This window comes from Pongo abelii, chromosome 11 (genome assembly GCF_028885655.2).
Source record: "Pongo abelii isolate AG06213 chromosome 11, NHGRI_mPonAbe1-v2.0_pri, whole genome shotgun sequence".
In the NCBI taxonomy this organism is placed as follows: Eukaryota; Metazoa; Chordata; class Mammalia; order Primates; family Hominidae; genus Pongo; species Pongo abelii.
Genome location: NC_071996.2, coordinates 133,876,737 through 133,891,839, shown reverse-complemented (window position 1 = coordinate 133,891,839; position 15,103 = coordinate 133,876,737). Strand labels below are relative to the sequence as shown.

At 37.2% G+C, this 15,103-nt stretch overlaps 1 protein-coding gene across 2 annotated transcripts in view; it reads right to left on the bottom strand.

The window, feature by feature from the left end:
* SP140L (SP140 nuclear body protein like) overlaps window positions 1-14,385 on the bottom strand; it is a 73,553-nt gene extending 59,168 nt beyond the window's left edge. The window contains exon 1 of one of the 2 annotated variants that reach the window (XM_063713112.1): window positions 14,214-14,385. In XM_063713112.1, coding sequence (XP_063569182.1) covers window positions 14,214-14,245 — 32 coding nt within the window. In that variant the 5' untranslated portion in view covers window positions 14,246-14,385. Of the gene's footprint in view, window positions 1-12,732; window positions 12,831-14,213 lie in introns of those variants that run through there. The other variant, XM_063713111.1, reaches the window with a different exon arrangement.
* Window positions 14,386-15,103: the final 718 nt, after the last annotated feature.

The window sequence follows — 15,103 nt, the reverse complement described above, 5'->3', positions numbered from 1 at the left end:
AAAGATTTTAAAAAGACAAAGAAGAACATTACATAATGGTAAAGGGTTCAATTCAAGAAGAAGAGCTAACTATCTGAAATATACATGCATCCAATACAGGAGCACCCAGATTCATAAAGCAAGTTATTAGAAACCTACAAAGAGACTTAGACTCTCACACAGTAATAGTGTGAGACTTTAACACCCCACTGACAATATTAGACACATCATCAAGTCAGAAAATAAACAAAGATATTCAGGGCCTGATTCAGCTCTGGATTAAGCAGACCTGATAGATATCTACAGAACTCTCCACTCAAAAACAACAGAATACAAATTCTTCCCATCATCACACAGCACTTAGTCAAAAGTTGATCACATAATCAGAAGTAAAATACTCCTCAGCAAATGCAAAAAAATGGTAATCATAACAGTTTCTCAGATCACAGCACAATCAAATTAGACCAAGATTAAGAAAGCAGCCATAAAAAAGGATAAGTTCATGTCCTTTGCAAATCAAAACCACAATGAGATATCATCTCACACTGGTCAGAATGGCTATATTAAAAAGTCAAAAAACAATAGATGCTGATGAGGTTGCAAAGAAAAAGAAATGCTTTTACACTGTTTTTGGGAGTGTAAGTTCAACCATTGTGGAAGACAGTGTGGCAATTCCTCAGAGACCTAGAGGCAGAAATACCATTTGACTCAGCAATCCCATTACTGGATATATACCCAAAGGAATATAAATCATTCTGTTATAAAGATACAACCACATGTATGCTCACTGCAGCACTATTCACAATAGCAAAAACATGTAATCCACCTAAATGCCCATCAATGATAGACTGGATAAAGAAAATGTGGTACACATATACCATGGAATACTATGCACCCATAAATAGGAACAAGATCATGTCCTTTGCAGGGACATGGATGGAATTGGAAGTCATTATCCTCAGCAAACTAATTCCGGAACAGAAAACCAAACACCACATGTTCTCACTTATAAGTGGGAGTGGAATGTTGAGAACACATGAACATATGGGAGGAACAACACACTCTGGGTACCTGTCGGGGGTGTAGGGAGAGGGACAGCATTAGGAAGAATAGCTAATGGATGTTGGGCTTAATACCTAGGATGATCTGTGCAACAAACACCATGGCACATGTTTACCTATGTAACAAACCTGCACATCCTGCACATCCTGCACATGTACCCCTGAACTTAAAAGTTGAAGGGAAGAAAAAGGAAAGACAAATAAAAGAAAACAAAACATACCAAAACTTATGGGATGCAGCAGGAGCAATTCTATCAGGTTTATAGCTATAAACACTTGGAAAAAAAAAAATCTCAAACAACTTAGCTTTACACCTGATGAAGAAAGGCAAACTAAGCACAAAGTAAGGAGAAGGGAGAAAATAATGTAGATTAGAGCAGAAATAAATAAGGAATAGGAAAACAGTAGAAAAGATCAACAAAACTCAGACTTGGTTCCTTGAAAAGATAAAAAAAAAATTGACAAATCTTTAGCTAGACTAACCAAGGGAAATAAGAGACAGAACTTAAACTTATAAATGAGACAGGAAAGACTACAACTAATAACATAGCAATTCAAAGAATCATGAGGCTACTATGAACAATTATGCATCAACAAATTGGATAACCTAGAAGAAATAGATAAATTCCTAGAAACATACAACCTACCAAGACTGAATCATGAAAAAACAGATAATCTGAAGAGACCGATAATAAGTAAACTGATTGAATAAGTAGGAAAAAAACCTTTCCATTAAAGAAAAACCCAGGACCAGATGGCTATGCTGGTGAATTCTACCAAAGATTTAAGAATAAATTAATACAAATTCTTCCAAAAAAATGAAAGGCAGGGAACACTTCCAAACTCATTTTGTGAGCATTGTCTTGATACCTAAGACTAGGGCACTATAAGAAAGGAAAATTACAGGCCAATATCTCTAATATACATAGGAACAAAAATTCTCAACAAAATACAACCAAAGCAAACCAAATTTAACAATAAACTAAAATGTTCATTTATCATGATCAAGTGGGATTTATCCCTGGGATGCAAGGATGATGCAACATGTAAATCAATAAATGTAATGTTCAACATTAACAGAATGAAGGACAAAAATTATATGAACATTTTAATAGATGCAGAAAAAGCATTTGAAACTTCAACATCATTTCATGAAAAAGAAAATTTTTAACAAATTGGGTATAAATGAAATATACTTCAACACAATAAAGGCCATGTATGACAAGCCCATGGTTAACATCGTAGTCAGTAATAAAAAGATGAAAGCTTTTTTTCTAAGATGAAGAACAAGACAACAGTGACCACTCTTGCCATTTCTATTCAACACAGTACTGAAAGTCCTAGGCAGATTAATTGAGCAGGAAAAAGAAATGAAAGGCATCCAAATCAGAAAGGAAGAAGTAAAATTGTCCCTGTTTTCAGATAACATGATCTTATATACAGAAATCTTTATAAGACTCCATTAGTCTTAGATTTAGATTATGGAAGCTGGGCGTGGTGGCTCACGCTTCTAATCCCAGCATTTTGGGAGGCCAAGACTGGCGGATCACTTGAGGTCAGGAGTTCGAGACTAGCTTGGCTTACATGGTGAAACCCTGTCTCTACTAAAAATACAAAAATTAGCTGGGTGTGGTGGCCCGTGCCTGTAATCCCAGCTACTCAGGAGGCTGAGGCAGGAGAATCGCTTGAACCCAGGAGGTGGAGGTTGCAGTGAGCCGAGATCACACCACTGCACTCCAGCCTGGACCACAGAGCAAGACTCTGTCTAAAAAAAAAAATCATATTATGAAATCTAAAAAGGTTGAATCATAGAAACAGAGAGGCAAATGATAGTTGCCACGGGCTGGGAAGAATGGGGAAATATACTGGTCAAGGGGTACAAATTTTCTGCTATAAGATAAAATTTAGTGGTATTTTAATGGATAGTATGGGGGCTATAGTTAACACTGATGTAATATACAATTGAAATTTGCTAAGAGAGTACATCTTAAACATTATCACACACACAATTGTAACTCTGTGAGATGAATATTTTAACTAACTTGATTGTGGTAATTATTTCACAATATAAACATATATGAAATCATCATGTTGTACACCTTAAATTTATACAATTTGTCAATTATAACTCAATATCACTGAACAAAAGAAAATAAAAAGAAAAATGTAATCACAACTAAATATTTTCACTTTAGGTCATTTTTTAATTCAAGCAATTTATATCATGTTCCGTGTTCCTAAATTATTGATTATATTTACACATTTAGATGATTTCTGCAGGATGACAAATGTGTTCTTAAACTTTAGGTATGATTTTAACTGAAATATGTACATTCTCCACACCCCTCATAACTAAATAAGTCAACAGTCTTACATGCATTTTTTTAAAAAAGCTTGTCAGTGTAGAAAATGAATATTTAATGCTTTTACCTAGATATATTATCATGAAAATCTAGCACATCAAGGACCAAAATAGCAAATCACAAAGATTTTAGAAAGTAAAAGCAGCTTACCCACAAAGGAATGAAAACCTGATTAAACTTGGAATTTTCATAAGGGTCACAATGCAAGAATACAACGAAGAAAAATGTCCAATTTTTAAATGAAAAATCATTTTGAACCTTCCCAAGTACTCACCCAAGTATGAAAGTGAAATAAAGGTATTTTTAGACTACAAGGACTCAAAAAGTTTATGGATGGGATAGGAGGATGGAGGAGGGAAATAAAATCAAGTTACAGTTTTTAGTTTAGGAAAAGATACCAAGTGACTCCAGACATTCATAGAACAACAGTCTTTTAATTGTTCACTAAAAATTAACTTTTAACCAAAAAAAAGGATGCATTGGAGGAAAAAATATGGATCAAAGGAAATGCAACCAATCCAAAGACAGGTAAGAAAGAATATGAGAGAAAAAATAGAAATTCTTTTAAATATTCATTAAAAAATAAGATAGCAAGAATATATACAGAGTGGTGATAAAAATAAATGCCAATAAAACAAAAGTGATGCATAAAACATAGAGATGCCTAAATTGAATGAACAGAATTCAGCTATATTCCATTTATAAGGGACACATGAAAAATAAAACAACTCAATAAGATTTAAAATGAAAGAATTAGAAGACATATGATATAGTTTGGATCTGTGTCCTCACCCAAATCTCATGTTGCATTGTAATCTCAAATGTGGGAGGTGAGGCCTGGTGGAGGTGATTAGATCATGGAGGTGTTTCTCATGAATGGTTTAGCACCATCCACTTGGTGCTGTTCTCCTGATAGTGAGTGAGTTCTTGCAATTCTTGCAAGGTCTGCTTGTTTAAAAGTGTGTAGCACCCTTTGCTCCCGCTCCTGCCATGTAAGACGTATCTGCTCCCTCTTCATCTTCTGCCAGCCATGATTGTAAGATTCCCAAGGCCTCCCCAGAAGCCAAGCAGATGCCAGCATTATGCTTCCTGTACAGCCTGTGAAACCATGAGCCAATTAAACCTCTTTTCTTTATAAATTACCCAGTCTCAGGTATTTATCTAGAGCAGTGCAAGAACAGACTAATACAACATACCAGGCAAATGCAAAAAAAAAGACTGGCAAAACTGACATCAGAAACAAACAGAATTTAGACTGAAAAGTAATACAAACAGCACAGAAGTTTATTGCATACTGATAAAAGGTATATTCTACCAGTCTATGTAGTAGAAGTCATGATCTGTAAGAAAATTGCTTTAAAATATTGAAAGGAAAGTCTGACAGTGATATAGGAAAACTGAAAAACTCAACAATTGTAGTAAAAAAACGTTAAGGCATCTCTGTTAGAAGTTGACAAGTCCAGTAAGTCAAAATTAAATCAAGTAAAAGATTTGAATAAAATAATGAGCATTCTGGGTTAAGTAGATGTGTAATGAAGAGGTTATAACTTGTTTCAGTACATTAAAAATATCTGACATTTCTGAGTACTCACTCCGTATGAGGTACTCACTCTTCTAAGTTCTTGGTGCATAGTTTAACTTGTTTCCTCCTCACAGATTCTCATGAAACAGGTGGTAGGCAGTTAGTGAGGGAACAAGACACAATTACTTGCAGGTAGCTAAAAGCAAAACAAATGGGGCCAAATAGGTTAGCGCAAGGACCCACCCCTTAGTGGAAAGGAACTGTTGCAACAGGCTGCAAAAATAAAGACACTTTAGACGTTCTAGAGTAGGCACAGATAAGAATGTAACAAAGAAGAAATCAACCACAACTGGTTTAATCCAAGATGGCCAAAAACTTGACTGGCTGTGGACCCTTGACTGCATTATGCCCCTATTACTATAAAACTTCCATGGGGAAACCTCCCAATCCCATCATGCATCTGATGCCATGTCAATTCTGGATTAAGCATATTTAGTAAAGAAAAAAGTGGCAATCCGATTCTGGGAACTGCCTGCCCATTGCCCAGAAAATCCCTCCTCTTATGATGGAATATTCCACACCTTCATTATGCTTATCTGTATAGTATGTGAGTCCTGGCCATATTGGGTTCAGCTTATTCTTTTGAGCACACTCACAATCCTCTCTTGAGTATGTACTTGCTTTCACTCTGCAATAAATCTTCTGTACTTTCAGTTTGGTCTGGCCTTCAAATTCTTTTCTGGGGTGAAGACAAGAACCTGTACCAGCCCACTGGTAACACCATTATTGATACCATCATTTTATAGGGAAGAAACAAGGCTTGCCCCACCTCCACATCTATGCAGTGGCAGAGCTGGACTTCACGCCGTCCCTCTCCAATCGTCCTAGTGTCGATCCTCCCTGCCCCTCCCACTCTCTCTCCCATCTGGCATTAGTTACTACACTCTTAATCATTACATTATTTTGCCTTTCAAATGTGGCAAAGCCTCAAAAATGACTATGCAGTAGGCCACACAAAAAAACAACAGTAGACTCTCACAAACCGAAATCCTAAAAAACACATTTTCTAACCACAATGTGATAGGATCAGAGTAAACAACCAAAGGACAGAGGACGACTTCCCCCACTCGTTCCACTGAGAAATTTTAAAAGCTGCTTCAAGACACTTCTTAGGTTAACCAGCAAATCAAAATCAAAATAACAAATGGTAAGAAATAAAATCCAATGAAAACACTGTACATTATAAAGGCCAAACATTTCCAAAGAGGCACAGAGGTGAACACTCATGGCCTAAAGTGCATTTATTAGAAAATAAGAAACACTGACAAGTAAATTAAGTTTTAAACCAATGTATTAGAAACAGAACACAAGGTAATCCCCTCAACGAAGGAGAAGTAAAGAATTAGGAAAGAAATATACAGAAAAATATAATAAAGAAAATCAAGATTTAATTAAATCTCAAACAGAAAATAAGAGTAGTGGATCAATAAAACCAAAAGGTGGTTCATTGAAAAGACCAACAAAATGGAAAGATTGATCAAGAAAACAAAGGAAAAAACAATAATAAACAATGGTAGGAATAGGAAAAAGGACACGTCTTCAGAGAAGGAAAGGATTAAAACTTTATACAAGAAATTCCTATACAATTTCTACCAATAAGAAGAGAATCTAGGGAAACAGTTACTTTTTAGGACAATATAAACAATCAAAACTGGCTCAAAGGTCAGCATAAGAACTAAAAATAATAGAAGAAATGCATAATATGCTTACAGACCTACCCTAAACTACATTCGCCCCACACCTACACACAGACATCAGTTTCAAATCATTTAATGGACAATTTTTAGCAATCCTTCAAGGAACAGGTAATGTCTGTATTAAACAAACCATTCATATATATAAATATATATATATATATAGTTTTAATCACCCTCAATTATTTCATAAGGCTGTTATAGTTTTGCTATCAACATCAGGCAAATATAAAATAAAAACTGTTGCTTAAAAACACATAAGGCAAAATCCCACAATAAAATATATGTAAATCCAACACAGGAATGGATGAAAAAATCATGTGACATGACCACGTAGGTGTTATCTCAGGAATTCCAGGACAAATCACATTAGATAATCGATCTATGTATTTCGTTAAGCCTGGCGAGTTGAACACATCTGCATTCATCTTTGTTCCCTGTGAAATCCCATGAAACCACCTGTAATAGAGAGTTACAGGCAGAAAAGCAGCGAGAACCAGGGAACAGGAGAGGAAAGGATATCAAATAAGAGATAACCAAACATTTCAGAAGATAGATGTGTACATGGCAGCTATTTTCACAGAATGAAAGAATAAAATACCTGATTACTTGCAGAGGAAATGCTGACAAGGAGTAAGCCCATGTATGCTTTCGAACTCTGGAAGTGGTTAGGAATTAGAGGCACTGTTCCTTCAGAGGATAAATTGGAAGATGAAAATCAAAATGGGGCACAGTCAACGAGAGGCATTCCTTACACAGAGCTTCTAGTCAGATTTCTAGCGTCTCATTCTGAAATGTGAATGGACACCCAATGGACACTTGATGAATTCTTTCAGAACAAGCAAATAATGGAGCAGGAGTTGGGAAAGAAACCTGGAAAGAACAGATGCAATTCTAAAAATCATCATCCTCATTAGGAGAGAGAAAATACTGGATTTCTTGAAGCAACAACAACAAGATGCTATAAACAAGAAACAACTTTTTAAAAGGGATTTTGGAAATTAAAAATATCGTGGCAGAAATTTTTAAATCACTAGAAGAAATGAAGGTCCTGAGAGAATGTCATAGAAGGTAGATTCAAAAGAAGAAGACATACAAGATTGTCAAGAAAAAAAAAAAAAGAAGTCTCTAGAGGATCAACCTAGGAAACCTAATATCCAACTAACAGGAATTCCAAAACATAAGAGAGAGAGATAAGGCAGAAGGGAGAAAATAATTAAATAATATCACAAGCAAAATGATGAGAATTGAAATAAATTGGTCTCCATTTGAAAGGACGCTGGAGAACTAAGCACAACACCCACGCCAAGGCAAACCATCACGAGAATTTAGAATCAAGGGATTAAAGAGAAGAGCCAGAAAGTTTCAGACAGGCAAAACAGGTGACATAGAAAGACAGGATCAAGAATCAGAATGGGGGTTGGGTGTGGTGGCTTATGCCTGTAATCCCAGCACTTTGGGAGGCCGAGGCGAGTGGATCATGAGGTCAAGAGATCGAGACCTTCCTGGCAAACATGGTGAAACCCTGTCTCTACTAAAAATACAAAAAATTAGCCGGATGTGGTGGTGGGCACCTGTACACCAGCTACTCGGGAGGCTGAGGCAGGAGAATCACTTGAACCAGGGAGGTGGAGGTTGCAGTGAGCTGAGATTGTGCCACTGCACTCCAGCCTGGAGAAAGAGTAAGACTCCGTCAAAAAAAAAAAAAAAAAATCAGAATGGCATTCGACTTCTTATTAGCAATGCTGAAAACTGCAAGGCAGTTAACCAAATTAATTTCCAAACTATACATTTAGATTTACCAAATTTTCATATGCTTGTGAGGTTTAACAATAAATTTTTTTCCAGATATGAATGATCTTAAGATATATACCTTCTATGAACTTAGTCAGGAGGCTGCTGGAAAATGTGGTAAGCCAAAATGAGACAGTAAAGCAAGAAAGAAGATACATGTAATACATAAAACAAGACCCAACACAGGAGAGATGTCAAGCTTCAGGAGGTCAGTCTTGGAAGCTGAAACTAACCAGAACTAATTGGATCAGGAGAATGGGTAGCTCCAGAAGGGCTCCCCCAAGAAAATAAAATGGAATTGATAATTTACACAATGTGCCTCACTGTCCTGAGAAGAATTTTAGAATTCTGCAGGGTGCCTGAGAAGAATTCATAACGAGGGCACACAAAATCCAAGCAAATATACAAGAGGGCAATAGTTATTTTTGGGAAAGATGTTGCACAGGAAAGGAAATGTGATCATCACATAATATATGACTTGGTTATGAACATCATTTAAATAACCTTCATAACGATAACACTGATTACTGATGAACCTCAAACTGTGATGTATTATGAGAATGGATGGGGAATGAAAAGGAGTATTAGGGGAGAAGTCTTCATCGTCTGCCCTATTACGTGAACAGATTAATGTCTGGAACTTGAAAAATTACAAAGAGCTGTATCTGCATATCTTTTTGAATTACAGAAGTAAGTACAGAAGGAAGAGCTAAAAGGTTAAAGATAATCCATCTGGGAAACTGGACATGGACTGGGGAAGATGGCCAAAAGAGCTACTTCTGTTTTTTAAGGTCTTGTTGACTGTTTGATATTTTAATCTCTCTATGTATGTTTTACTTTGGAAAAATTATCAAAATTAATAAAAGTAAAATGATATGATGACCTCAAAGATTCTTTAGCAAACATTTTGATAAATATCCTATACATGGTCTTGATTAAAAGAAATAACTTTTAGTAAACCAGAGCAGAAAATGTCCTTAACTTGATAAAAGGCATCTGTCAGAAAGTCTCAAGTTAAACATTACAAGCGCTCCCCTGAGCACTGGAATAAAACTAAAATGCTCATTTTTGTTGTTGCTATTCAGTATTACACTGACAATCCTGCCTAATGCACGAAGGGAAAAAGAAAGAAAAAAAGTAAGAAAAAGAAAAATATATGGTATAAATTCTGAAAAAGAGCAGACAAAGCTGCTATTTTGAAGATGTAATTATTTCTCCGGAAAAATACAATAGTAGAAGGGAGAAGACCACTTAGAAAGTCTCCTATGCACAAAGTCATGAAACTAAAACAAATAGATTTCCCCTATGCCAGCAAGAAATAACTAGAAAATGTAAAAGGAAAACGAGTTCCTGTTTACAAATACAATTTGAAAATGCCTAGCACTAAAGTGACCCAATAAGGACTCAAGTTCAAAAAATTATAAATAAGTGGAGAGATATACCATGTTTCTAGCTGGGATCATTAAGAGTTTTTAAAAACGTAAATTCTTGTTAGATTTATCTATTCATTTAGTGTCTCTCAGTTGAATCCCAGCAAGACAGGTTACAGAACACTACCTAGAAGATCATAGCAACTAAAACAGTTCAGTATTGAAACAAGAATAAAAAATATAACCATGGATTACAACATGGGTCACCTATACAAATTTATATGTAAGAGAGAATTTAGTACACTCATTCCCTTTTATCCACAGCGGATGCTTCCAAGATCCCCAGTGGATGCCTGAAACTGCAGATAGTACCAAACTCTGTATATACTATGTTTTCCCCCATCTATACATAAATTAGGCACAATAAGAGATTAAAAATAATATTTAATAATAAAGTAGAACAACTATAACAATATACTGTAATAAAAGTTATGTAAATGTGGTCTTTTTCTCTCTCTCAAAATATTGAACTGTAGATATTAGCAACCTTAGCATGTGATTTTTTTTTCTTTCAGGAAATTTCACATTTTCACTGAAAGGAAGCACTTGACGGCTTCTCTTTGGCATATCTGAATTGCCAGCATCAGTCCTCATGTGCTTTGGGGCCTTTATTGACTAAAATCAGGGTTCTCTGAACACAAGCACTGTGATACCATGACTGCCGATCTGATTACCAGGATGGCTACTCAGTGATTCATGGACTGGTGGTGTCCAAATTGTGGATACGATAGATAAAGGGATAGTTCGCATCCTTGGCGGGATGGAGAGGGACAGCGTGAGATTTCATCACACTACTCAGAACGTCAAGTAACTTAAAACTCATGAATTGTTTACTTCCGGAATTTTCCATTTAATGTTTTTGGACCATGGTTGACTATGAGTAAATGAAACCTCAGAAAGTGAAACCGTGGATAAAGGACTACTATAGTTAATAATAGCATAAAGGTATCAAATATCTATGAAGAAATCTAGCAGAAGTACAAGACCTTCAGAGAGAAAAATACATTTTAATAGAAAACATTTCTAAATTAATCATGTACATGAGCCATATTCATGAGAATGGAAGGCATAATATTGTAAATATGTCTGCTTTCTTCAAATTGATCTATAGCATCGGTGCAATTTCACACAAAATGCCAAGATTTTGACAGGCTAATTTGGGAACCCAAAGTTTAAGACATTTTGGAGGAAGAGGAAGAGATTTTGCCTCGTCAGATGTCAAGAGTTCCTGGAAAGACTCCATCGCTACAGCAGTGTGGTATTGGCATAAGGAGAGGCTCTCACAGGCCAGGGGCAGAGAAGAGAGAACATAGAAACACACCCTGCCTCTATGGCCACCTGGTTCACAATACATGGGGAAAAGGATAAGATAATTAATGGTGTCCTCAGAAAACTTGATAAGAATAAAAACAGAGTCTTCAAACTGTAGCTCAGACGAAAAACAAGTTGGTCTCAGATAAAATAGGAACCGTGAAAAAAAACATGACTCTCCCAGATTACGACTGAGCAAATGGGATATTTAGGATGAGCTGCCCTGGTCGAGCCTGCCCAGAGGGGCTGTAAAGCCACGGCAGGCACATGGAACACAAGATCAGATAGAATCAGTCTGGAATAATATCTCAGAGACGATAATGAGAATATCCCAAAGCTCTTAACAGTGCACGAAAACCTAAATAAAGCAAAACCATGAAGATTGAATGAATGAGAAATTAACAAAATGTGGAATACAGGGGAGCTTGCAGAGCTATAGAAACAAATTAAGATCCCTCCTCAAAAATAAACACAATCAATTTTTTTAAGTTGGAAATTACAAGAAACAAGAAATCTACTAAAAGCTAGATGTATTAGTCTGTTTTCACACTGCTATAAAGGAATACCCCCAGACTGGGTAATTTATAAAGGAAAGAGGTTTAATTGGTACACAGCTCCGCATGGCTTGCGGCGGGAGGGGGGTGCCTCAGGAAACTTAAAATCATGGCGGAAGGTGAAGGAGAAGCAAGTATCTTCTTCACAAGGTGGAAAGAGAGAGAGCACAGAGGAAGCTATCATTTACAAAACCAACACATCTTGGGAGAATTCACTCACTGTCGTGAGAACAGCATGGGAGAAACTGGCCCCATGATCCAGTCACCTCCCACCAAGTCCTTCTGTCAACACCTGGAAATTACAATTCTGATTACAATTCAAGATGAGATTTCAGTGGGGACACAGAGCCAAACCATATTACTAGATAATTGTCATGGAGGCAAAGTTTGAGACAACTATTATGAACTCAAAGTAAAAAACTGAAAAGATGAAAGCACCACGGGGAAGATAAAAGCTGTGAAGGCTGAAGTTGCTCCAATGTGAGAATAATTTTGCCTAAAAATTGAAAAAGAAAATGTCAGAGATTTTAGAGAAGGAACTTTTCCTGGAACAAAGGCAGAATCCAACCTGCCACCTTAACACAAGAACAACTTTAAAAACTGACAGTGCTCACAGAGTGCGTCAGCAACTCTCTGCATCACTATTTATAATGAGGGTGCATCTGTCTTATAAAATGTATGTCGTAAGATGTTTATACATGAAATTTTAAGCTGTTAATAAGACTAAAGTCACCATATACAAATGTAAGGGACAAGAAAAGTATATTTATACTTTGCAGAATATTTAGTGAACTCTCCCATATCATGAAAAAAAGACAAACACCTCAACTGAATCACAATGGCAAAAAATAAACAAAAAAATTATAGAAGAGGAAATTTAAGTGGCCAAGAAACATGAAAAGCTGTTCAGCTTTCCACATTATCAGGAAAATACAAATTAAAACAAAATGCAATTCTTCATCACCTTTGCAGACTTTGGCTGTGTGCAGGAAGCTGGTTCATCTAATTTGCTACTCGTGAAACACCTCCGTTCAGCCTCCTAAAAAGACAATCTGGCAGGATCTATAAACAAGTAAATAACAGCACCCTTTGCTTCAACAATTCCACTTTTTAAGGTTTAGACACAAGATAAATACTTGTATACGTGCAAAAAAAAAGAGAAATATATAATCATTATTATAGCTTATTGATAAACGTGAACAATTTAAAACAATCTAAATGTCCTTCAATTGGAGAATGGTTAAAAAATTATGCTATGTAAATTCTATGGAATAGTATGTGTAAAAAGAATGAGGTAGATCTACATGTATTAAGGTGAAAAGATCTCTAAGATTTCCACCATTAAAATGAATAAAAATGCAAAATGCAGAATAGCATGCGCAATGTAATTCCATTTATTACAAAACGAGAACACAAATTATGTGTTTACAAAAACATACTTCATACACATAAATGCATCGAAAAATATGAGGAAAGCTATGCCAAAGACTCTTCACAAGACTGTGAAAGGAAGCTACAAGGCGAAGTGAGTGGTGAAGAAGACTTTTTTCTTTATATACTTCTCCACTGTTTGAAATTTTATGAGTAAGAATGTAATGTATTTCTTTTGTATTAAAAAATTTAAAAGATTAAAATCGCTTGAACCCAGGAGACAGAGGTTGCAGTGAGCCGGGATTATGCCACTGCACTCCAGCCTGGGTGACAGAGTGAGACCCTGTCTCAAAAAAATAAAATAAAATAAAAAGATTAAGTAATGTTGTTTATAAACTCGTTACTAGAGAAAAGATAGGATTTCCATTTCTTTTCTGGTCAGAGGCATCCCCCATCTTGGGACAGGAAATTGAAGTAAAAATAAAAATATTTAGCTTTCTGCCATCCTGGGCCTTTTTCTTCTTTTTCCTTCTTTGGATCAAGGTCAATTGTATCAGAATTCACACCCTGAGTCAGTCAAGGAAATAGCCCCAAAGCTGACCGAGGCCCCTTGCCAAGACAGGTGAAACCACAGTTTCCAATGTTTAAAAGAAAGCCAGCTGTTTACCCTGGAGTGTCTATTTCCTAACCTACCTTCTTTGACATGACGTAGGTGAAGGTAGAGAGGGCAGAGGGATGTGAAAGGTTTCGGAGATCATGAGGAAATAATAACTGTCAGTCACAAATGACTGAAACAACTGTTCAGAGTGTCCCGGCCAGCTGAGCAGTAGTTTCAAAACAAGAAAAGTCATCTGTGTTATGGCAAGCTGGACTCACACCAACAGCTGTCCTGCTGCAGTTGTAAAAATCTGATTTCCTTATTATATTCTCTTTTATTTCATTATATTACACTACCTACCTATGTTCTTTCAAAGCAGGACTAAACTGAAGCTTTAGACAGAAACTGAACTAAAGGCATGAAAGCTCCAATACTGCCAGAGATAAAGGTTAAAGGAAGAGAGATTAAAGACTCACCTGGTGCTCAGGTTGCTGCCCTCACCTGCCATCGTCCCACCCTAGGCCCTGCCTGGGTCTCAGAGCCTGGCCTATGAGCTCCCCAGTCGGCCCAGCCCGCATGCAGTGTGGCTGCCCAGACCTGGAGCAGGAAGTCGGCCGACAGACTGACTCACCCTCAGAGGTTTCTGCCCAAATGGGGAAAAGAGAAGTGAAAGTATTTATTTAGCTTCCTGCTGGGATACAGACACCGTGTTTCTCCTCCTTTTTCACTCCAAGCGGTTCTCAGCTTTTCTGAAATGTGGCAGAGGGTTGGAGGAGAGGCCTGACAAGCAGCAAGACCTGCAGGACCAGGGAAGGAGGGCCCAGAGGATTAGCAGGGCCGGCTCCCGGGAGTCCACTTGTTTATGCAATAGACAGCAAAAAAAAAAAAAGTCCTTGAACCAAAATTGTCCTTAGCTGCTCTGCCCTCTAAGAGGGGGCATAGTTTACATGGGAGTTGGGGGGAGACTCCATGTTTGCCTCTTCCCCTTGCTGACATGGCTGGGGGTGGGAGTTGGAGGGTTGGAGGGAAAGATAGAAACTTCAAATCTTCTCTCAGGCCCATGGGAGAGCATGGACTGGACTAAGGTAGGTCCTGACATTGGGACCCGGGGCTGGAGAGAACCAAAATGCTCAGCATTATAACCTGGGGAAAGTGTTCTTAGCCTTCCTGGAAATCAGCCAGAAGTAAGAGAGAACTCTCCACACTCCTGGGACCAGAGGCTGGAGCCAACATGGTAAGAAAGGCAAACATTTTAGGTGCAAGGGTTTAAGGAATCTTGACTATGGGGCCGCCTTGGAACAGCCAGGGGTGAAGAGACATCTGAGCTTCGGAGAACTCACTGGAATATTGAGAGAACAAAAGCTTC